Source organism: Giraffa tippelskirchi, chromosome 7, assembly GCF_054371585.1.
Source record: "Giraffa tippelskirchi isolate mGirTip1 chromosome 7, T2T-mGirTip1v1.2.pri, whole genome shotgun sequence".
Lineage (NCBI taxonomy): Eukaryota > Metazoa > Chordata > Mammalia > Artiodactyla > Giraffidae > Giraffa > Giraffa tippelskirchi.
In genome coordinates, this window is record NC_137281.1 from 158,659,705 (window position 1) to 158,685,087 (window position 25,383).

The following is a 25,383-nucleotide window of genomic DNA, read 5'->3' on the forward strand; positions in this document are numbered from 1 at the left end:
TACCTACCAGGTTCCTGGACAAGGAGGGCTATTGCGGAGTCCTGGCTTCAGAAAGTACCTGACGACATTACAAGGTTATTTCTCCAGATCTACGGTAAAGACTAGGTCAGTTTACGTACCACGTGTAATCCCCGATAATGCTGATGGTGTTGAACGCGTCAGCAGCCCACGTAATGGGCCTCTGATTGAGAACCTGGCGTAGTGTGAAGCGATGGTCTCCAGGGTCTTCCATATTCACGTGGTATTCAAATACCCCAGTCTGGTCAGCAAAATTCGGAGCTTCACTAAAAAACGGGTAATCTGTTCAGAACACAATAAATTGTGTATTGAGTTATCAAATCCTTACAGCATCTCTCCTCTCTAATGTTTTCTGGTACATTCGGATATACTTTTGAAAAGTTTTAAATAAGCAAATGATATTTTTCATTGTTGTTCAGTCACTAAGTTGTGTCCAACTCTTTGCGACCCCATGAACTGCAGCACGCCAAGCTGTCCATGGGATTTCCCAGGCAAGAATACTGGAGTGGGTTGGCATTTCCTTCTCCAGGGGATGTTCCCAACCCAGGGGTGCAACCCATATCTCCTGCCTTGGCAAGCGGGTTCTTTAACACTGAGCCACCAGGGCGATGATACGCATAAATAGTCAAAGGGTAGGGTTCAGGTAATTGAAGAGCTATTGACTTTATGTCACCTTTATTAAATATCAATAGGATCAGCCTGACATACAGACTTTACATATTCAATCCATGCAAATGCTTAAGAGGAAAGATCCTGAGTTCAGGAACACGCAGACCTGGGTTCCAAGTCTAGCTCAGTCAGTTCCCCAAGCAAGTTGCTTAACTGCCCTGGCTTCCAAGTTTTCAAGTTTTCGATGGTAATGGTATGAAAGCAGTATGCATCCAGTAGAAACTGTACCTCAAATTATGGATTTTGATGAGCACACCCTCTTGTGATGCGGGCAGTGGCAGTGAGCAGCAAAGAGCCACAGCCCCATCAGCCACAAATCACGAGGGTAAACAACAGAGTCACTGAGCAGCATTCTGGACCCTGATGACCACCCTGGGCTCCCTTTCTTTACAGTATCAGTAAGCGACAGGAGACGAGCCACATCTTTTTTTTTTTTTTTTTTTTTATAAATTTATTTATTTTAGTTGGGGGCTAATTACTTTACAATATTGTAATAGTTTTTGCCATACATTGACATGAATCAGCCATGGGTTTACATGTGTTCCCCTTGATAGGCTTTGTGTTAGATGATTCTGCCCAACTGTGGGGTCATGTAAGTGTTCGGAGCACACTGAAGGTAGGCTAGACTGAGTTAAGAGGTTTGGTAGGCTAAGTATATTAAATACATTATTGACTTACGGTATTTTCAACTTATGGTGGGTTTATCAGGACCTAACCCTACTGTAAGTTGAGTAAGGTCTGTACAACTTTCATTCCAACAATACCCTCTACCTTTTTTTTGGCACTGAAAATTACAGGGCCCTCAAGTTGCGATGTTACTTGGAAGTAACAGAGAAATTAGGTCCCTTTTACCACATAGAGATTTTAAGCTAAATCAATGTACTTCTCACAGACTCCATCTTGCAACAGTTTGATAGGTAGAAATCTATCCATTACTGCTGAAAACGGGAACCACGTTAAGTGTTAGTACAAAGACTTACCAATGTTGAAGTTATCCTCATAGACAGAGGGGAAGGGCTGGGACTTCGGAGGTGGCGGGAAGCTGCCTTTCCTGCCGGAGGTGAGCGTGGTGAGGGTGAACAGCTCGTCCTCCTGCAGTTCCAGCGTGAAGCTGCCGCCACTGTCAAGGAGCTGAGAGAGAAACGACACTGCGGTCAAGCCAGGTGCCTCCGCTCATCTCACTTGAGTCAAATAGCTTTTTTAAAAAATGAGCTTAAGAAATGCCAAACTGATTTCTGTTTGAAGTTCCTAACTATCTGTGAATATACACACTCAATACCAAGGCCCTGGAAATCTTTTTTCTTAAGTTGTTTAGAAGACTTTATACAATTAAACATTCTAGAAAGGATATTAGGAGAATTTCACTTCATACAAGGAAGAAGGAACAGATGATCCTCAAATCTATTTCTATGCTTTCATTCTATGCTTTTCATTTCATATTTCATTTCATTTCATATTTCTTTTCTATTTCATTCTATGCTTTTCTATTAGACTGTAAGATGTATAAATTCAATATATGTACCTAAGAGATCTGCTTATTTATTTTTTAGGACTTCACTAAGGTAGAAAAATCCATAAAATCTTATTGTTGACTCAGCTATTAAACACAGAAACCTTTTACTATTAATTTTTAAAAAGTCCTACTTACTCATTACATGTTCAATATATATTTCAATTAGCAAGCTAGGTTTATGTTTTGCCAATTTAATCTCTTAAAGCCATAATCTCTTCATCTCTAAAATGAGTAGAAAATACATACCACATAGGGCTGTTGTGAGTATTAAATGAGACAATATTTATATAAAGTTCTAAGCTCAGTGAGTGACCCAGAAGAAACATTCCCTACATCATAGGTGTCCTATGGCAAATGCAAGCTTCTTAAAGACACTGAAAGCCTTTGCATAATTGATGTTGGCACTAAATGTATGTCCACTTGGTGAAATCTGAGCGGTTCTTTTCTACTTTGAATTAAAGGTGTTTATATCACACCTTTGCTTTAATAAATTGTTGCTCACATCTATGAAATATCTAATACCATATTCTGGCTTAGGAATAACCCCAAATGATACATTTTCATATGGGAAAATCAATTCCATGATGCTATTTCTAGCAATGTGTTATACAAAAAGTAGACGCTACACTTACTTCATTTATTGATAGTGACTAGTTGAGTCACAGAACATTAATAATTACCAGAAAAAGTAGATTTGTATCAATCAGGTGAAGTGATGTGCTTACACAGACCAATTCAGTCTTTGAAACATTTACTGATAAGAAACCACCATTTACTAAGCTCCACACTAGGCACCTGGGACAAAAAGGCAGGGACCTTTAAGGATGTATAAGGCGGGGACTTAATCGTGAGACATGCAGCAGGGACGTGCTTACTAAGCAAACGCACATCCCCAGGTGGCTATGACCCTAAGACTGGTGGGAAGGCTTCAGAGAAAGCCACACTTGGGCTGGGTCTTGAAGGATGATAAAAATACAAACAGAAGGCATCCCAGGAGGAAGAAAAACCATGTGCAAAGTCACAGAAGTAACTAACTTGGCATACCATGCTCTGAAAATTGCAAGAAGTTTAGTGTGAGAAGAAAGATCAATTTAGTAGTACAGGCATCTAGAAAGGAAAGCATTCTTTTACCTCATGAGGTGTTAATGAGGTCACATGTTACACTAAGGAATGTGAACTGACAGAATCATTAAGGCATTTGAGCAAAGGACTGACAAAAACCAGCTCTGGGAGCAGTGTGATGTTTGGCAGAGAGACTTAAAAGAGCAAGAGAGAGTTTCCGAAATCCGAGAGAGATACAATGAGGAACTGAATAAGCAGGAGCAGTGGGGATGGAGGATGAGGCACTGGAGGGAGAACTGTGTGGGAGACATTCTCTGTACCTGGTCACTGAGGGCACTCAAAGAATGGGCGGGAATGACAGTCTCAGACGAGGCTCAGATTTCCGACCTGGGCAACCAAGTGATGGAACCATTCACCAAGACAAACTAAATACCAAGAACAAATCCAGCTACCAAAACATACTGCCTTGAAGAGGACTTCTATTTTAAAAAATGGGGGGCAACTTAATCTCTATCATGCTTTAGCCATAAATCAATTATGAAATTAAAAACTAATTCATTAATCAAATTTCTGTTCCCTCTACTGCTGCAATGCTCAAACTATAGGAATTTATTTAAAACTACCCATAGAGAATCCAGTTGTTTGAAAAGAAATCTCTCCGATGGTTTTCCAAGTTTGGTATACCACACCTGCAGCTCTGGTATTTGACTCTGAGGAGGAAACACAAAGAAAGCACTGTTGAGTGATTCACCATCTTCTCTTGGAGGACATCCAAAACCTGTACCAGCAAGAATGAACCAAGGACAACGTGCATTCTATTTCTACCTACCAAAAGACCCACCTCAAACCTTAAGTAATAATCATTCCGAAAGTAGGAAGACATTATTCAAGCAAATACTTTATTTCCTACAAACACTGCAGATTTTTGGCAAATGTTCAAAGATTTGTATCTTTGCTTCAAAAATACTCAGTATTATTATACCTATATAAAAAGTTTTTTATTAATTTTCTGGCATTAAAAAACAATGCTTATGCAATTAGTAGAAAGTGCACTGTATGTATTTCTGTATTCAAATCTAACAACAGGTAGAAATAACAAGAATTTTGTATCTTTTTATACAGAATGTTGTAAAGAGCAGTGCTGGAAAGCTTCTTCAACTACACAAATGATGCTCTATCAAAAAGAACAACTTTTTTGCAAGTGACTTTTGTTAGGATTCTTCAAAACCACAAAGAGCATTACCTCCTAGCGGCTTCTGTGCTTCCTGAGTAAACCAGTCAGCAAACAGAAGACACCAAGACATTTAATGATGCATATGCAAACTCTTAAGCTTATAATATTTCACTTAACAACTCCTAGCTCATGATAAAACATATAAATTCTCAAATCAAAACCAAAATAAAAGTTCCACTTATTTACTTACAAAAGAACCCTTAAGATCGAAGGTAGCAAACTGATGTGAAACATTGAAATAGGGAAGAAGTGGTCGTATACACTTGGAATGTTTATGACTCTAAGGAGAAAAAAAAATCATGTAAGTTATTCAGATGAGACATAGGACATTTTAAAGAAAAAGTCATTTACTGCACCTAGATTAACAGAAATGACACACACTGGGTGACAAAGAAGAGTGTATTTCAAATTTTTAAAGACTTTTTCTAACAAAACCTTTGCTGACTGTCTACTGTGTGTGCCTATGCGATATGGTTCTTTACAACATCAGACTTTACTTCCATCACCAGTCACATCCACAACTGGATGTTGTTTTAGCTTTGGCTCAACCTCTTCATTCCTTCTGGAGATATTTCTCCACTCTTCTCCAGTAGCATATTGGGCACCTACCAACCTGGGGAGTTTATGTTTCAATGTCATATCTTTTTGCCTTTTCTTACTGTTCATGGGGTTCTCAAGGCAAGAGTACTGAAGTTGTTTGCCATTCCCTTCTCCAGTGGATGTTTTGTCAGACCTCTCTACCATGACCTGTCCATCTTGGGTGACCCTACACAGCATGGCTCAATAACTTCAACAGGAACCTGGAATGTTAGGTCCATGAATCAAGGTAAATTGGAAGTGGTCAAACAGGAGATGGCAAAAGTGAACATCAACATCTTAGGAATCAGTGAACTAAAATGGACTGGAATGGGTGAATTTAACTCAGATGACCATTATATCTACTACTGTGGGTAAGAATCCCTTAGAAGAAATGGAGTAGCCCTCACAGTCAACAACAGAGTCTGAAATGCAATACTTGGGTGCAATCTCAAAAATGACAGACTGATCTCTGTTCATTTCCAAGGCAAACCACTCAATACCACAGTAATCCAAGTCTAAACCCCAACCACTAATGCTGAAGAAGCTGAAGTTGAATGGTTGTATGAAGACCTACCAGACCTTCCAGAACTAACACCTTTTCGTCAAAGTGGACTGGAATGCAAAAGTAGGAAATTAAGAGATACTAGAGTAACAGGCAAATTTGGCCTTGGAGTACAGAATGAATCAGGGCAAAGGCTAACAGAGTTTTGCCAACAGAATGCACTGGTCATGGCAAACACTCTCTTCCAACAACACAGGAGATGACTCTACACATGGACATCACCAGATGGTCAATACCGAAATCAGATTGATTATATTCTTTGTAGCTGAAGATGGAGAAGTCTTACACACTCAGCAAAAACAAGACCAGGAGCTGACTGTGGCTCAGATCATGAACTGCTTATTGCAAAATTCAGACTTAAAAAATTAGATCTGGTAGACAGAGTGCTCGAAGAAATATGGATGGAGGTTCATAACACTATACAGGAGTTGATGATCAAAATCACCCCCAAGAAAAAGAAATGCAAAAAGGCAAAATGATTGTCTGAGGAGGCCTTACAAATAGCTGAGAAAAGAAGAGAAGCTATAGGCAAAGAGGAAAAGGAAGGGTCTCACCATCTGAATACAGAGTTCCAAAGAATAGCAAGGAGAAATAAGAAAGCATTCCTCAGTGATCAATGCAAAGAAACAGAAAAAAACATTAGAATGGGAAAGACTAGAGATCTCTTCAAGAAAATCAGAGATACCAAGGGAATATTTCATGCAAAGATGGGCACAATAAAGGACAGAAATGGTATGGATCTAACAGAAGCAGAAGATATTAAGAAGAGGTGGCAAGAATACATAGAAGAACTATACAGAAAAGATCTTCATGACCCAGATATAACCACAACAGTGTGATCACTCACCTAGAGCCAGACATCTTGGAGTGCAAAGTCGAGTGAGCCTTAGGAAGCATCACTATGAACAAAGCTAGTGGAGGTGATGGAATTCCAGCTGAGCTATTTCAAATCCTAAAACTGATGCTGTGAAACTGCTGCATTCAATACGCCAGCAAATCTGGAAAACTCAGCAGTGGCCACAGGACTGGAAAAGGTTAGTTCTCATTCCAATCCCAAAGAAAGGTATTGCCAAAGAGTGTTCAAACTACCACACAATTGCACTCATTTCACACACTAGCAAAGTAATGCTCAAAATTCTCCAAGCCAGGCTTCAACAGTACATGAACCATGAACTTCCAGATGTTCAAGCTGGATTTAGAAAAGACAAAGGAATCTGTGATCAAATTGCCAACATCCATTGGATCATAGAAAAAGCAAGAGAATTCCAGAAAAATATCTACTTTTGCTTCATTGACTACACTAAAGCCTTTGACTATGTCAACCACAACAAACTGTGGAAAATTCATCGAGTGATGGGAATACCAGACCACATTACCTGCCTCCTGAAAAATCTGTATGCAGGTCAAGAAGTAACAGAACCAGACATGGGACCACAGACTGGTTCAAAATTGGGAAAGGAGTACGTCAAGGCTGTATATTGTCACTCTGCTTATTTAACTTATATGCAGAGTACATCATGAGAAACGCTGAGCTGGATGAAGCACAAGCTGGAATCAAGATTGCTGGGAGAAATATCAATAACCTCAGATATGCAGATGACACCACCCTTATGGCAGAAAGCAAAGAAGAACTAGAGAGCCTCTTGATGAAAGTGAAAGAGGAGAGTGAAAAAGTTGGCTTAAAACTCAATGTTCAGAAAACTAAGATCATGGCATCTGGTCCCATCACTTCATGGCAAAAAGATGGGGAAACAATGGAAACAGTGACAGACTTTATTTTGGGGGTCTCCAAAATCACTGCAGATGGTGACTGCAGCCATGAAATTAAAAGACACTTGCTCCTTGGAAGAAAAGCTATGACCAATCTAGACAGCATATTAAAAAGAGACGTTACTTTGCCAACAAAGGTCCATCTAGTCAAAGCTATGGTTTTTCCAGTGGTCATGTATGGGTGTGGGAGTTGGATCATAAAGAAGACTGAGCACCAAAGAATTGATGCTTTTGAACTGTGGTGTTGGAGAAGACTCTTGAGAGTCCTTTGGACTGCAGAAGATCCAACCAGTCCATCCTAAAGGAAATCAGTCCTGAATATTCATTGGAAGGACTGATGCTGAAGCTGAAGCTCCAATACTTTAGCTACCTGATGCGAAGAGCCGACTCATTAGAAAAGACCCTGATGCTGAGAAAGACTGAAGGCAGGAGGAGAAGTGGACAACAGAGGACGAGATGGTTGATGGCATCACCGACTCGATGGACATGAGTTTGAGCAAGCTCTGGGAGATGGTGAAGGACAGGGAAGCCTGGCGTGCTGCAGTCCATGGGGTCACAAAGAGTCGGACACGACTGAGCAACTGACCAACAACAACACCGTATATACCTACTCAAAATAAAACTTAATGGCATTTTGACTGAGTCAAACTTTGAATTCCACAGTCATCTGATGGCACACACAGATTAAATTTATGCTCTGTTTTCTAAGTGATATATACCCAAAAAAAGGAAATGCTTGGGATGTTTTCACCAAGAAGGCATCTCACCCAAGTATAACCTTCAAATCCACAACTGCAGTCAGCTAAATATATACAACAAATCTCACTGTCAATATCACTTTTTCAAAATAATCATTACCATAAAGTATAGGAAAAAAGGAAAGTGGAGTCGCTCAGTCGTGTCCGACTCTTTGCGACCCCATGGACCATAACCTACCAGGCTCCTCTGTCCATGGGATTTTCCAGGCAATAGTACTAGAGTGGGTTGCCATTTCCTTCTCCAGGGGATCTTTCCAACCCAGGGATCGAACCCAGGTCTCCCACATTGCAGGCAGACACTTTACCATCTGAGCCACCAGGGAAGCCATCATTACCGTGGTGTGGATCAAAAGAAGTCTGAGACATCATTCCTACTTTACGGGATTTAACAATCACAGAGGACTTACAATATAAGGTTCTGGGCCAGGTTTTGTGGGAAATTTTAAAATTATAATTAAGAGATTTTAATACCTCCCCTCAATAACTGATACACAACTAGACAGAATATCAACCAACATACAGGTGATTTGAACAAAGCTATCAAACAATTTGCCTGGATTAACATCTATAGATCACTTCATCCATAACTGCAGAATACGTATTCTTTTCAAGTGTACAAGGGACATTTACCAAAGTACACAACATTCTTAGCCATAAAAGAAGTCTCCATAAATTCAAAAAGATTCAAGTCCCCACAAAGTCTATTCTCTGACCACAACAGAATTAAATCAGAAATGAATAACAAAAATGTCTGAAAAAATCCCCAAATATTTAGAAACTAAATAACAAATTTCTAAATAATCTATGTCTCAAAGAAAAAAATAAAAGGGGAAACTAGAAAGAATTTTGAACTTACAAATAAAAACGCAACACATCAGGATTTGTGGGATGCCACTAAAACAGAAACTTTAGCTTAAGATACTAGCAAAAGAAGAGCAAATTAAAACCAAAGTAAGCATAGGGTAAGGGATTCAGAGATAGAAACTACTATATATAAAACAGATAATCAACAAGGGTATATGGTACAGCGCAGAGAAATATAGACACTATATTGTAATAATTTTAAAGGGAACATAACCTATAAAAATATTGAATCATTATGCTATGTACCTGAAACTAATACAATATTGTAAATCAGTTATATTTCAATAAAACTTGTAATTCAATTTAAAAAAACAAAGTAAGCAGAGGAAAGAAAATAATAGAGATGAAAAGATAAATCAAACAAAACCAGGAAAACAAAAGTGTATAACTGAGAAACCAAAAGCTGATTCTTTGATAAGATTAATAGAATTGAATAAACTTCTAGCCAGACTAATCAGGAAACCAGGATAAGAAAGAAGAAAATACAAACTGCAATTATGAACATTAAGAGAGGTGACATCAATACAAAGTACATACATATATATATTAAGAGAACGGTGGGTAATAATAGCAGTAACTTTGTGCTGAGAAATTTAATGGCTTAAATGAAACGGACAGATTTGCCTGAAGTCACAGAAACCCAAAGCTCACTGAAGAAGGTGTGGACAAACTGAACCTCCCTTCATGTGTAAAGGGAGCTGAAGCTATAGTGAGACCTTTCCCACAAAGACAATGGCTTTACTGGGAAATTCGAGCCTCCCTGGGAGCTCAGCTCAGACAGGAAGTCGGAGCTAAGGCAGAGCTGTAATCGGCCACCTGGGCACTGAGGCATGCCCCCATTACGCGCACAGAGCCCATCAGCAAAGGCCGGGACACTTGCTAGTTCCAAACATGAGGACATCTGCACCATAATGATCTGACCACTAAGAAAACTGGGCAGAGATTTCAGCGGCCACACATGGTACGGCTGACAAACTATAGAATCTGTTCAGGAAAGTCACACAAAGCAAATAAATAGCAACAACCATGACAAAAAGCAACAGCCACAAATGCTAGAGAGGAGAAAGAATCTGATGTCCAGTGTGTCCAGATTATTTTATGTAACGTGTCTGCTGCTGCTGCTGCTGCTGCTAAGTTGCTTCAGTCGTGTCCGACTCTGTGCGACCCCATAGACGGCAGCCCACCAGGCTCCCCCATTCCTGGGATTCTCCAGGCAAGAACACTGGAATGGGTTGCCATTTCCTTCTCCAATGCATGAAAGTGAAAAGGGAAAGTGAAGTCGCTCAGTTGTGTCCAACTCCTAGCGACCCCATGGACTGCAGCCTCCCAGGCTCCTCCGTCCATGGGATTCTCCAGGCAAGAGCACTGGAGTGGGGTGCCATTGCCTTCTCTGTGTAACATGTCTAGCTTTCAACAAATCACGATGATATTTGCAAAGAAACAGGAAAGAATGGCCCACATACAGATGTGAAAGTGTTGGCAGAAGCTGCGTCTGAGAAAGCCTAGTCAGTACCTATTAGATATTATACTTCCTAGACAAAAACATTAAATTAGGTATTTAAAAATGTTCAAAGAACTGAAGGAAACCATATCTAATGAGTAAAGGAGAGATCTGCTTCTAGAATGTCAGTGTGAGGAGCTCCATAAATATGTTCCCAGCAAAACTGGTGAAAATTATTTAAATAATAATAATGCTAAAGTCTGGAAATGATCCTAAGGGCACACTACAAATACAGAAATAGTCAAGAAAATCTACTAAAACTCAGTATGAGCATCAAGAGAATATGGCATTTAAACCACAATCCATGCCTGCCCACCCCTCTCGGGCTGGACTGACAGAAGCTCTGTGCCAAGCAGGCACGGCCAAGAGCACAGGGCACCCTCCCTCCCAGTCTGCAGTTGAAGGCGACAATATCTTTGTGAGAGAAGCAGAGTATCAGTATTTCTCATGCCCTTTCCCTTCAGCTACGTGAAGAACTGGCAGAATTTCTTTACAACCAAAGCTGCAACAAAGATCTCCACGTAGCTGGGTAGAATGGGGAAAAAAGGGATAAAGTTGGGTCCTTCATCCCTGGGAGGAATCTGAAAGGAAGAGAAGGTTTGCACAGGTGGACCCTCAGCCCAGAGAGTGACCAGGTCAAGCCACAGACTGGTTATCCCAGTGCCGGGCTCCTACACGAAAAAGAAAAGCTCCTTTTTTTTCAAGGTGTTCAGTTACATTTTATGCTTTTTTCCCCCAATACTAACAAAGTGAATTAATCCAATAAAAACAACAAAGAATTACCATAGTTTCCACGATGACGGTGAGGTTACCTAAGCCATCCGTCAGAGCTACATAGCTTCCTCCTCTCTCTAAATGGCCAACTGTCTTCAGGTAATACCAACCTGGTTGAGTAAACTGAGTGGTATGAGCTACAGAAAAGCAGAGAAAGACCCAAATAACATTAAAGTGGTGATAATAGGATTCTTGCAAAAATAAAAAGCTATCTACTTACTTGAGGCTGAAAGAGAACAGAATGTGCCACCCCAAAATGTGCCACTTTAGCATGTGTATTATTTCGAACTGTTGGCAATCAAGACTCAGAAGACTAAAGAAAAATTTTCTCTCTCCTTCAACTGCCTGAAAGAATCTAGATAGGAGACCCGACCCAGAAAGAGAGCTATTACCAGCAATAACCTTCTATCTGAAAGACTCACCTACATGGCAGAGCAAATACCTGTTCTTCTCTTCCTATGACTGGTCTTCTTCCCCTGTGAAGCTCCAGGCCCCTATCTCAGTCCTTTGCTCAGGATGGCATTAGAAAGCCTCAACGGCCTGACTGCAAACTTGAGGCCCATATTTTTATGTACAAAATTAAATGTGTAAATTAAATGTGTTTTTTTTTTCCTGGTGATCTGTCATTTGTCAATTATTAGATTGACCAAAGAACCAAGAAGGTTAAAAGGAAAACTTTCCCAAGTATGACTGAGTCTAACAGCTAATTTCTATTTTGGAAAAAATATTTGCCAGCCTCATGTTTCAACTTTTGAGTAACTAGCCTAGTTAAATGGTATAATTATGGGAATATTCTTAGAATGACTGGTAAAAAATAAATAAACCACATTCTGTCAGTTCAAGACTACTGAAAAACTGCTTTATTCCAACAGTAAATAAAGTTATCTCCTCCCAGTTTTTTGTTGATCTCTATTTAAACCACCTTAATATAACTACAAAGAATATGGTTTTCAAAAGTTAATAAAATATTTCAAAAACTAAGCTTTATGGTTTTAAACAAGTTTATTCACAATACTTATTTATTGGGCACCTCCAAAGCTTGTCCTAGAAATGTACTGAGTGATATTCCTTGTCTCATTTTGGGAGGTGACAAAATTAACCCCCTAAGAAACAGTGACAAAATTATAAAAGTACGTTAGTTCATTGAAATAATGTGGGACCAACTATTTCAACATTTAAGGAGTTAACCAATCAGGATATACAAATCCAAAACTTGGCATTTTCATATTTATTAAAGAACAACCTGAGTTTAGAATAATGTCATGATTACATGGTTAATGTCATGACTACAAATCTCTGTGAAAAATACATCAACTGGCAAAAAGAGCTTGGTCTTAGAACAATCAAGAATGGAAAACAGAGAGAAGCTTAGTTACCCAAAAGATCTTATAAAACACTAGGATAAATCTTGCTAAAACAGAGATACACTTAAAACTAATGGATATGTGCACACACATGTGCGTGCACACACATACCAGTGTTCCTATAACTCCCTCTAAGTGTTTCCTGCTTTGTCCCTTAGAAAGAAAGTCAGGGAGTGAGAGATGGACTCTGAACCATACCTGATATCCAGATAGGAGCTTCTACTATGTAGTGGCCACTCCATGGCTCCTGAGCAGTCATCAGTCCACAGTGCCCATATGGCAACTGTTGGTAATAACTGGCCACCAAGTTCCAAGCAATGGTGCTAAAAGATTGTTTGATAAAAGAGAGACACCAAAGCAGCTTGTAATAAAAATGTAAATGTCTAGAAGCCTACGATATAAAAGACCTGAGCAAAGTTTATACAAATATATGTAAGTGATAAAATTACCACCCAAAACAAGAAAATTTAAGTTGCCTAAGCTCACCCACATTTTGAAAAATCAAGTGATGGATGCAGTATTTTTAATAGTGAATCATATAATAAAAAATACAAATGTATATGAGGTGTACAATTTTTACTGCACAACGGTATAACCAGAAGAGTCACAACCTACCAGTACCGCATATGGCACAAGCGTGAGTCAAACACAGATAAAGACTTTATCTATACCTGCTTTCTTTTTGGGGAGAAGGCAATGGCACCCCACTCCAGTACTCTTGCCTGGGAAACCCCATGGACAGAGGAGCCTGGTAGGCTGCAGCCCATGGGGTTGCGAAGAGTCGGACATGACTGAGCGACTTCACTTTCACTTTTCACTTTCATGCACTGGAGAAGGAAATGGCAACCCACTCCAGTATTCTTGCCTGGAGAATCCCAGGGACGGAGGAGCCTGGTGGGCTGCCGTCTATGGGGTCGCACAGAGTCGGACACGACTGATGCGACTTAGCAGCAGCAGCTTTCTTTTTGACAGTCAGCCTTCTTAATGCCCCAGTTTCAAGACATAATTTCATGACCTGACTCAGCTGCTGTCAAGTTTTACAATGAGAACTCTTAAGAGTCTGACTGCCGGGGCTCAAGTGATGGTGTAGGCAGACAGGGCAGGGGTTCCCAGAGGAAGAGAACCACACATAACTCTCGTGACGTAAGAGCAGCCATTTAAGGCCTAAGCCACTTTGTGATCTAAGCCTGCCCACAATGCTTGCCCCTGTAGAAGAGGTCTCAGTAGTAACTGATTTTAAGGGAACAAAAGCATCTAAGAACAAACAGCTATCACCAGGCCAGGGAAATAACTTAACCATATCTGAGACAATGTATCAGATCCCAAAATAAGCTCTATTCCTATTTGCAGCTTCCTGCCTTTTCTTTCTAGAGCTGACACATGTTAGGTATAGGATAGATGAACGAAATAAGGCAAATGCTTACAATCACTGAATTCAGGTTGTGAGACTACAGAAGTCCACTGTACTTTTTTCTACTTATTATGATTTGAAATTTTTCAAAATAAAAACCTTTAAAAGTTTTACTAACTTACGAAGTCATGTAGCCATTGACGTAATTCTGATTCAATATGCGACCCCAGCAGCCTGCACCCATATCACCATTTACAGTGCTAAAATCTTCAGAAGACCAAAGCTTCTTCTTAGTCAACCTAGCATCCTTTACTGTATGCGTCCCAGGGTAATGAGCTCTAGAAAAGAAAGAGGGGGAGGAAATGTAAAAAGTCAGAACACAGCACTTATGTCTATTTATTGAGTAAATACCCTCCCTGGTAGCTCAGCTGGGAAAGAATCCACCTGCAATGCAGGAGACCCCGGTTCAATTCCTGGGTCGGGAAGATTCTCTGGAGAAGGGATAGGCTACCCACTCCAGGATTCTTCGGCTTCCCTGATGGTTCAGCCATCAAAGAATCTACCTGCAACCTGGGAGACCTGGGTTCAATCCCTGGGAAGGGAAGATCTCCTGAAGAAGGGAACGGCTACCCACTCCAGTATTCTGGCCTGGAGAATTCCATGGGCTATTCCATGGGGTCACAGAGTCAGACGCAACTGAGCAACTGCAACTTTCATTGAGTGAACAGACATACATGTTCTTTGTCAAGGTTTTCTTTTTTAAAACAACAGGTAACTTCCAGGTGGATGTCAGGCTGCAGGTAAGCGTCTGCTTCCCACCCCTGGGTCTCAGGACACCCTGAGAATGAGATGCACTTATAACACACAGAAGGGTGGAAAGATCATCAGTGGGTGAAAGACGTCTTTCTGGAAACCGTAACAAGAAGGGAAGGATGTCGACAGATGGAGACAGAACAGGCACAGAACATTCCAAGAGATGAATGAGGTGGAGACAGGATGCAGACTTCCCAGGGGACGTGGTGAGCTTGGGCAGTAGAAAAGAAGGAGTGAAAAAGAAAACCAAAAGTAAGACTTCCCTGGCAGCCCAGTGGTTAAGAATCCGCCTTGCAATGCAAGGGACGAAGGTTCATTTCCTGGTCGGGGAACCCACATGCTGTGAGGCAATAATGACAGAAGCCCATGGGCCACAACTACAGAAGTATCACAACGAAGACCCAGTTCATTTGTTACAAAGAGATACAGTATTTATTAAAAAAAAAAAAAAGACTAATGAGTTTATTACATAAAGTATCAATGGTATTTCCTCCCCTGCTCTACCCTTCATACAGAGAAAGACAGTTTGGCATTTATTCCCCAGCAAAAACAAAAACACTAAAACAAAACCAACAAAAACCCACAGAGGACTCTTCTTTGAATAAAAATAAGAAGTTATTATCCCAGAGCAGTGGTAGTTCTCTCAACTTGGGTGATTTTGTCTGGTGGAGAAGGCACGGCAGCAGTTGCTACCGTTATCTAGCACGCAGAGGCCAAAGCTGCTGCTAAACATCCTATAATGCCCATAGAAGGTCCCCACAACAAAGAATTATCCAGTGAAAAATATCAACAGTGCAGAGGTTGAGAAACCCTTCCCAGAGCAATGAACCTCTCCCTTCTTCTAGCATTTGAGAGGAGTCAACTGAAATATAAATGTATATTTATTGTTCCAAGAGTAAAATACTGTCATAATGATGGTTGTGGAAATGACTGATTATTGAATATAAAAACAATTAAGAAATTTCAAACATAAAATAGAAAAGAGGCTAACAGTATAAGAATTAGACAGCAAACAAACTCTAGGGAGAAGAGTGTATACTTCTTAAGCCAACAACTATTGACAAAAAATTTAACAAAAATACAAGCAAAATAACAGAGATTGAATCATATCACAATTCTTATCTTTGTGGTTTGGTACAGTAGAATTCTTAACATTAAAAGAATGATTGTGAAGACCTATTTTAGTTTGGAGAATTTTGAAGGAGATAGGACTACCAGACCACCTTCCCTGCCTCCTGAGAAACCTGTATGCAGGTCAAGAAGCAACAGTTAGAACAGGACATGGATCAACGGACTGGTTCAAAATTGGGAAAGGAGTACGTCAAGGCTGTATATTGTCACCCTGCTTATTTAACTTATATGCAGAGCACATCACTCGAAATGCCAGGCTGGATGAAGCACAAGCTGGCATCAAGATTGCCAGAAGAAATATCAATAATCTCAGATATGCAGATGACACTACCCTTATGGCAGAAAGTGAAGAAGAACTAAAGAGCCTGTTGATGAAAGTGAAAGAGGAGAGTGAAAAAGTTGGCTTAAAACCCAACATTCAAAAAACGAAGATCATGGCATGCAGTCCCATCACTTCATGGCAAATAGATGGGGAAACAGTAACAGGCATTATTTTCTTCGGCTCCAAAATCGCTGCAGATGGTGATGGCAGCCATGAAATTAAAAGACACTTGCTCCTTGGAAGAAAAGCTATGACAAACCTAGAGAGCGTATTAAAAAGCAGAGATATTACTTTGCAAACAAAGGTCTGTATAGTCAAAGCTATAGTCATGTATGGATGTGAAAGCTGGACCATAAAAAGGCTGAGCACCAAAGAATTGATGCTTTTGAACTGTGGTGTTGGAGAAGACTCTTGAGAGTCCCTTGGACTGCAAGGAGACCCAACCAGTCCATCATAAAGGAGATCAGTCCTGGGTGTTCATTGGAGGGACTGATGCTGAAGCTCCAATACTTTGGCCACCTGATGTGAAAAACTGACTCAATGGAAAAGACTCTGATGCTGAGAAAGAGTGAAGGCATGGGAAGGGGATGACAGAGGATACGATGGTTAGATGGCATCACCAATTCAATGGACAGGAGTTTGAGCAAGCTCCAGGAGATGGTGAAGGACAGGGAAGCCTGGCGTGCTGCAGTCCATGGGGTCGCAAAGAGCTGGAAATGAGTGAGCGACTGAAAAGCAACAACCTTTAGTTTTTAGTTATTTAATTCCATTTAAGTCACGAATCTTTTAAGGAAAAAAATCCTACTTGGGAGTTAATTATCCCAGTAAATATGAAATAAGGCATATCAATCTGGCTTTCCATGGTTTCATAAGGAAAAAATGAATATATAAATAAATATAAAATAAGGAATCAGAGGAAAATGAGATTCCACCAAGGTTTCATTGAATCACTGACCTCAGGTGAAAACAGGCACCTATTCAGTATTGTAAATATACACAACAGAAACCCCAAAAGAAAGCTAGCACCTAACAGGGTTAAGAATTCTTGTTCTGGAACTATAAATTCCAACTTGGAAAATCTGACTACCATTCTCTGCAATTACATAATTTTAATATACTTTAACATTTTGATGATCTGATCTAAGTCACTTCAAAGTCATGTCTGACTCTTTGCGATCCTATGGACTATAACCCTTCCAGTTCCTCTGTCCATGGGATTCTCCAGGCAAGAATACTGGAGTGGGTTGCCATGCCCTCCTGCTGGGGATCTTCCCAACCCAAGGATCAAACACGTGTCTCTTACGTCTCCTGCACTGGTAGGTAGGTGCTTTACCACTAACACCACCTGGGAGGCCCTTATTCCATATCCCAGAACTTCATTCCATGATCATAATATTCAGTTTTGACACCTCAAAGAAATGCTAATTTTAAGACTCATCTAGTTATCACTCAGTCAAATGTATATCTGGTATGTCTCTGGTAAAAATAAAAAATACTTATATAAAAAATAATACCTTGGAAAATAATATGCTATTATGCTATTAATGATCTCTAGATATTAAGATTTTAAGATCCAACTCTATAGTTTTCTACAGTTTCCAAATTTTCTATAATGAGTATGCATTATTTTTAAAATCCCAAAAAGCATCTCTTTCAAAGCTATAGAAATAGGTATTATATCCCTCATTCAGAAAATAAAGAAACTGCTACATTTTAAACCTGAGTGATTTACCAAATGATCTGAGAAAAGAGGGGTAAAACTGATACTAAAATCCAGGTCTCTTGTGATGCCCAGATCTACAGTTCAACAAAATAATGTAAAAGTTCTTTAAGAATATAATTTTTAAATGCATATAATTAGGCAAAATGTCTCTATCATTTCATGGCATGATTTTTCAAACTTTAAATGACAAGATTAAGATCACTGAAAGTAAACCAACATTTATCCTATCAGAAAAACATATGTGTATTACAAGAGAAACAGAACTTATAGACGAGGTGGATCATTGGTAGCAGCCCAGTTTCTGAAACTCCCCACAATACTTCTCCTGAAACCAAACAGACCAACCTGATGACGGAAATTAAAACCCACAGACAATATCCCCATCAAAACCAGGTGACAGCGAGTCCCCAGGAGTCTTGCAGCATCAGGGCTGGGCAGGGCAGCATCAGCAGACAGAATATGGCAACAGTGGAGGTGACAGGTGACCGACAGGTACTCATTCCATAGGGGCGGACCCCACCCTGAGTGGAAGCACTGAGAACAACTGGCTAAAGGGAAAACGTCTTCACAGGCTGGAAATTGGGGCCAAGGCCCCAACAATAAATTCACTAAGAGGTTAAACACAATATTGTGACAGTTTAAACCAGATTGGCCCAATAGGAATACAATGTGAGCTATACAAACCAATTTTAAATCTTCCAGTAGCTACATTTTAAAAAAACAAAATTTTAATCATATATTTTGTTTAACCCAATATACCCAAAATACTATCATTCAACACATGTAATCAATATGAAAAATCATTAATAACTTACTTTTCTATTATTAATACATCTTTAAAATCCGGTGTGTGTTTTATACTTATAACACTCCTCAGTTCAGACTAACCACATTTCAAACGTTCCATAAACACCTGTGGCTAGTGGTCCCCATACTAAACAATACAAACTGAAACTCTTAACTATTTCAGAAATAGGCAGCAAATAATCTAAGCTATGGATTTTCCAGTAGTCATGTATGGATGTGAGAGTTAGACCATAAGGAAGGCTGAGCACCAAAGACCCTGTTGAACTGTGGTGTTGGAGAAGACTCTTGAGAGTCCCTTGAACAGCAAGGAGATCCAGCCAGTCCATCCTAAAGGATATCAGTCCTGAATATTCATTGGAAGGACTGATGCTGAAGCTGAAACTCCAATACTTTGGCCACCTGATGGGAAGAACTGACTCACTAGAAAAGACCCTGTTGCTGGGAAAGACTGAATGTGGGAGGAGAAGGGGACGACAGAGGATGAGATGGTTGGATGGCATCATTGCTCCAACTCATGTCCACTGAGTCAAACTCTGGAAAATAGTGAAGGACAGGAAAGGCTGGTGTGCTGCAGTCCATGGGGTCACAAAGAGTCAAACACGACTGAGCGACTGAACAACAATAAATCCTTTCTGGAATGGTAGAGTCTCACCATGAGAATAAGCTCCTTGAATCAGAATCCAAATTGAGTAAGACAGGAACACTTAGGGTGAGGGAGAGACAACACTGCCTTCATAATTTCTAAAATGTAAACACTACTCTGCCCCTTAATCTAAATAAAATCATGTTTTGTATTCTGAACACTGACACAATATTTCAAAAGTCATCAATACATTATTACATTGTCATAGAAAGATTCCCAAAATACATACCTTTCAAAGAAAAAAAGGAATGAAGTACCATTTATACATGCTTTAGTTAAGTAAATAAAAGAAAGCAACCTTCTGCAAATATAATCAAAAGGGGAGAAGCAGGCAAAAACAAAGGCGCCGTCGATAATCTGAGCAACCAACCAGAAACTGTTCATTCTCAAAGTAAAACATTCCTTACCCTATTACATCAATCACCTTCAAGAGCTCAGGGTCAAGCAGCACAGAAGCAGAAATGGGCTCCCAGAGATTATCACTCGCTATGATTTTCACGTGCTGGAGACCTTGATGGTTCAGCATTCTTCTTAACACCTTTCAGAGTGATAAGCAGAACACAGGAAAGGTTAAAAATGAGTTTTCAGCTGCTTCCTTACGACCAAGTGAGCTGAAGTGTCTTCAGATTCAATAAGCAGGATGAGAGCGTCAACATTATTTCTCAATAGGAATGCGCCCCGTGTGGAGAGGTAGAAAAGCACTAAGATAATCTACTTCATGGGAACGTAAAAAGAAAAAAAAAAAAAAACCAAGAGGCAAAAATATTTTAGAGGGATTTTCCCTATGACTTTAAAATTACATTTAGCCATAGAGAATTTGGGAGCAATGGTGGAAATTTTTTTTCTTTTGAAAAATCAGAGCAGTAATATCCATAAAAAACCACTACTCTGGTATGAATTCTTACAGGAATTTTCTTATGCAGACACAGTAAATTGGGATCAAATTAAATACCCCATTGCCTGGTGGGCTCCAGGGGGCTGTAACGAGTCAGCACAACTGAGCACACACACAAAGTGCTTTAACTTTTCATCTTATTTTGAGCATTTTCCAATGTCTTTAAATATTCTGCCATTACTTAAAATATTACAATTACTAGTATTCTGCATCATACTAGAAGTAGAAACAAGAAATATTCTATTGTTACCCTCAATGTTTTCATTGTATACATAGCACAGGCAATAAAATCAGTCTGTATGACTATCCACCCACCAGATTAAAAATAACAAGCTAAACTGTAACAGGAAATAAATTCACAAAGCACAGAGTGCTTTGTTTTGTACTTGGGCCCCAATAGGACCCTGAAAGAAGCACAAGATAGGGTCCTCACCGTTCAGTGGCAAACGCGCTCACCAGCACACTAAAACTAACAGGATGTCCTAGAAAACCAGAGCAGTCCATACTGAAACGTATGGACTGCCAATACATGAAACAAGACCAGAGGAAAGGGGACATCAGTTCACCCAGGAGCAGAAGATGTGGATTTCAAACCAAAAGTAGGTTGTTTTTTTTTTTAATTTATTTATTTATCTAATTTTTACTTTACAATATTGTATTAGTTTTGCCATATATCGACATGAATCCACCACGGGTGTACATATGTTCCCCTTCCAGAACCCCCCTCCCGCCTCCCTCCCCATCCCATCCCTCTGGGTCATCCTGGTGCACCAGCCCCGAGCACCCTGTCTCATGCATCGAACCTGGACTGGCGATTCGTTTCACATATGATAATTTACATGCTTCAAAAGTAGTTCTTGATGAACTGGTTGTGTATGAACTTACTGCTACACCCCCATGTACTCTGAACTATCAGGTTCATAGTTGCAGGCGCTCAATAAATATTGATTAAGGAAGAACAAAGAATTTCACAAGCTCTCTTTTCATATTCCGAGTTTTCTGAACTAAAGAAATTTCCAAATAATGTGCTCTCATCAATTCCACTCTGAAAGCAATCTGAACAGATCCTTAGAGATCAAGTCTCAAGAGTCAGACACAACTTAGTGACTAAACAAACAACTCAAGATTCAGCAGGACTGAGAATCCTGAGCTCTCTGTTAGGAGACCAGCTTGAGCTTCATCACTCTGAAATTCTGTCTTACTCTTACAGAGAGAAGGAAGGGCAACTCAGTCACATTTATCACGATGGTATATCTATTTTTTCTAATTCTATTCCTAGACCATCATCTCTAAAATCGCTTACTTTTTTATATGGTATATTCAAATAATACTCCAAAATATACAAGTCTAGAAGCTGTGTTTATACATAAATTGCCAAAATGAGGATGAACAGCAGCATTCTTTGAGCAAAGCTTTATCTAATATATTCCAAATGTTTGTGCTGTGGAATCTTTCCCTTTCCACCCTCCCTCTCCCCCCGCAAGTGTCTAGATAGAAACACTACTTATAAGACAAATGAAAAGGAAGCTGTTCTGATTGAACTGAACGAGGGTCCAGAGACTCACACATCCATTTCCATTCACTACCCTCAGATCCTATAAGGGATTTTCCAGACATGACTGAAAAACAAAGTCAATCATAAATACAATGTAGTGAAGTCGTGTCCGACCCTTTGTGACCCCGTGGACTGTAGCCCACCAGGCTCCTCTGTCCATGGGATTTTCCAGGCAAGAAGACTGGAATGGGTTGCCATTTCCTTCTTCAAGGGATCTTCCTGACCCAGGGATCAAATCCGGGTCTCCCGCATTGCAGGCAGATGCTTTACCATCTGAGCCACCCGGGAATCCCAAATACAATGTAAACACCAAAAATAAAAGAAAAAAATACCCTTGCCATCTTCACATACACTGCTTGTTTGTACTGTATTTATTTCTACTCTTAAAGACAAATCCTTGTTATTTCCAGGGGCCATCTTACTATACTATATGGAATATATATTCATTAAGCTTACTGAATCTGAATACCTGCATTCATTTGCCATTATTGAACTCTCTCCCACAGGCCTTTTAACGAACAGGACACAGATTCTAGGAAAATATTACTACAAAAACAGCAAATGCAAACTACAAGTTATTTCCTAAGATGTGTTACTGCAGGTAAACTACAGTTTGAGAGAAAAAGGAATGAAGTCTAAAATATTCAGAACACTGATGATGAGTCTTGGAACAGGAACTAGTCTTTCCAATCAGGCAAGCCGAACTTCAATGCAAAGGAACCAGCAACTGACTCTTAATAGTGAAAACAAATAAATAAAGAAAACAACCACCTTAGTTGCAGACCATTAGCTTAAAACAAAAATGAAAGTAAATTCTAACGCTTTTAAAGCTTCTTTCAAATGAAATGCACACAACTAAAGGGAAACATATGGGCTTCCCTGGTGGCTCAGATGGTAAAGCACCTGTCTGCAATGTGGGAGACCCGGGTTCGATCCCTGGGTTGGCAAGATCCGCTGGAGAAGGAAATGGCAACCCACTCCAGCATTCTTGCCTGGAAAACCCCATGGACAGAGGAGCCTGGTGGGCTACAGTCCATGGGGTCGCAAAGAGTCGGACACGACTGAGCGACGTCACTTTCACTTCTTTCAAAGAGAAACCTGTAATCCCAAGGTGGGGGCTTGAGGGGGGGTACTGTGAAATGTCAAGTGTGGGAAGATGAAAGCTCATCACTGCAGCAACACGGTACCTGACTACAGGGCTACACGGGATACCGGCACTAACTTGGCTTCTGCTCTGTCTTCCTGCTGCCCTCATCAGATCTGTGCTCGTACTAGTCCCAACGTTCCAGGAGCAACTCTTGTGCGTCCATCCTACACCAGCTCCACTGCCCCCTCCACAGCCACCCACCCTCACCACCACACTCTCACTGCCCCCGGGAGTTAACTTTGAGTTACCTGGCTCTGGCTGCATTCAATCCTCTAAATCCATGCCTTCTCCTCCACAGTGCTGGTGATTAAATCGTGCTGTTAATCCAAAACACACTGGCCTACCGATGGCTCAGTGCCCCTACTGGTCTAATCCATCTTTGTCCACTTGCTCTGCCCCCAAACCCCGTACTTCTCAGTCTTCACGTCCTCCCAGTGGCATGGTCTGCCTCAGCAACTTGTGGAGCTCCTATCCACCCCAGCTTGAAGATTCCAACTAGTCTTTAAACAGAATTCCCTAATCCTCAGGCACAGGCATCGCCTCCTCTCTGCACCTTCTGACAAGCCCTCTATGCGCATTATTCTGCTAAATAAATCATGACTGATGTTTCAGTTGGTCATATGGGACTCCACAGTCCCCAAATGTGAACTCCTTCTGGGTAGAAAAAGCACACTTTATCCTTGTATTCCAAGCACATATACAATGTCTGACATACTATGTGTTGAGTAAATGCTTCTTGGCTGACTGATTGAATAAATAAATGAAATAAATTTAGTGGATATTACGTGCTTAAAAGAATAAGACACGCAATTTAAAGAAAAAAAATTAACTGAAAGAAAATGTAACCACGAAATTCTATTTCTTAGAGAAAAGACATATAAAACAAGACAAACAGAACTATAAAGTAAACCAGAGAATATCTCCACTTGAAAATTAAACTGCCATTTGTTTTCCAGTGATGGAAAGGGTTATTACTCTCAGATTTTCCTTTCCTAAAAAATAGCAAGAACAGTAGCTACCCCACACCCCATAAAGGAGGCAGTAAGAATTAGAGACAGATAAATATTTAGGGAAAGTACCTCAAAAAGAAACACTTTGCAAATATTAGTGGATATCTATTTGCTAATCACAAATAGAAACATACAACACACTCCAATGTAACAGGCATTCCAAAGAAAACAAGAATGCAATAATATACTACAAATTTGATATATGACAATGAAAGAAAAATCTACATTTCTTGAAGTTCTAAAAATCTAAATGATATAGTTGTTTCATAACAATTATCATAATTATACAAATAATGAATTTTTAAATAGGCAAGTTCACCACAACTCTATAGACAAAGCCAATTTGGGGATTAGAAGGAATTATATAATTTTATGTTACAACTGGCAAAACACATCACTGTGCTGTAAAAAATACAGTGTTCCTACTACTAATTTCCATGGAATTATAAAGGAATTTTTACTAATAATGTAAAGATAAAAAGATTTTAAAGTTGTACAAACCTTGATATAATTAATGTCAAATGCCCTTTCATTCCAAATCTGCAAAACAGAAAGTCAAAATGTCAGAATTGTCAGATTTTGTGTCAGAAAGTAAACACTACCACTAAGATGCCTCTTCTCTCACCATCTTTCATATTATCTGGAAAGCCATTTTTCTTACTTAATAGAATGTCCTACTATTAAATTTAAAGACATTTATAAGACAACATAATTTTTAATTAAAATAATATTTTTTAAAACCTTAACATATTTGGAGCGTATTTTTCAAAACGTCAGTTATTCCAGAGACGTCTAAAAATGGAATATTAAATCATTCAATAAAGATTGGCAAGGCAGTGTATGCCAGGAACTACAGCAGGCACTGGACACTTACCACACATAGGACTGTGGCAGCAATTCTTGCCAGTCCTGAAATCCAAGTATTAATAAGGACACTGCACAGGAGTAACGCTTTTAGCACACACACGGAATCACACTGATGTGTTACATCACGAAAGCAAACTCTTAATGAAGACAGATAAAAGGAACATGTACAAATCTCTTAGGCTGAGAATTATATAGCATGAGGTTCCGGGGCTGAAAGAGAACTTCGCTAAGACTTTCATTTTGCATCTGAGAAATGGGCCTAGCCTCCAAATACTCTTTTCGCTCCAGTGATTCTGTTGGTGGTGGTTCAGTCACTAAGTCGTGTCCGACTCTTGCAACCCCATGGACTGTACCTTGCCAGGCTCCTCTGTCTATGGGATTCTCCAGGCAAGAAGACTGGAGTGGGTTGCCATGCCCTTCTCCAGGGGATCTTCCCAACCTGGGTCTCCTG

At 39.9% G+C, this 25,383-nt stretch overlaps 1 protein-coding gene across 30 annotated transcripts in view; it reads right to left on the reverse strand.

Annotated features, from left to right (window-relative positions):
- GALC (galactosylceramidase) overlaps positions 1 to 25,383 on the reverse strand; it is a 77,783-nt gene that overhangs the window by 32,041 nt on the left and 20,359 nt on the right. For 16 of the 30 annotated variants that reach the window (XR_014059495.1, XR_014059496.1, XR_014059494.1 and 13 more), the window contains 9 exons: positions 24,567 to 24,605; positions 19,866 to 19,996; positions 14,202 to 14,357; positions 12,867 to 12,991; positions 11,314 to 11,441; positions 4,687 to 4,776; positions 3,886 to 3,972; positions 1,668 to 1,818; positions 120 to 300 (listed from right to left, as the gene is read on the reverse strand). Coding sequence is in view for 22 of the 30 variants with exons in the window: in XM_081510295.1 (XP_081366421.1) it covers positions 120 to 300; positions 1,668 to 1,818; positions 3,886 to 3,972; positions 4,687 to 4,776; positions 11,314 to 11,441; positions 12,867 to 12,991; positions 14,202 to 14,357; positions 19,866 to 19,996; positions 24,567 to 24,605 (1,088 nt within the window). In the remaining 8 variants the exon portion in view is untranslated. Of the gene's footprint in view, positions 1 to 119; positions 301 to 1,667; positions 1,819 to 3,882; positions 3,973 to 4,686; positions 4,777 to 11,313; positions 11,442 to 12,866; positions 12,992 to 14,201; positions 14,358 to 19,865; positions 19,997 to 24,562; positions 24,606 to 25,383 lie in introns of all 30 variants that reach the window. The other 14 variants (XR_014059501.1, XR_014059499.1, XR_014059500.1 and 11 more) reach the window with 2 other exon arrangements.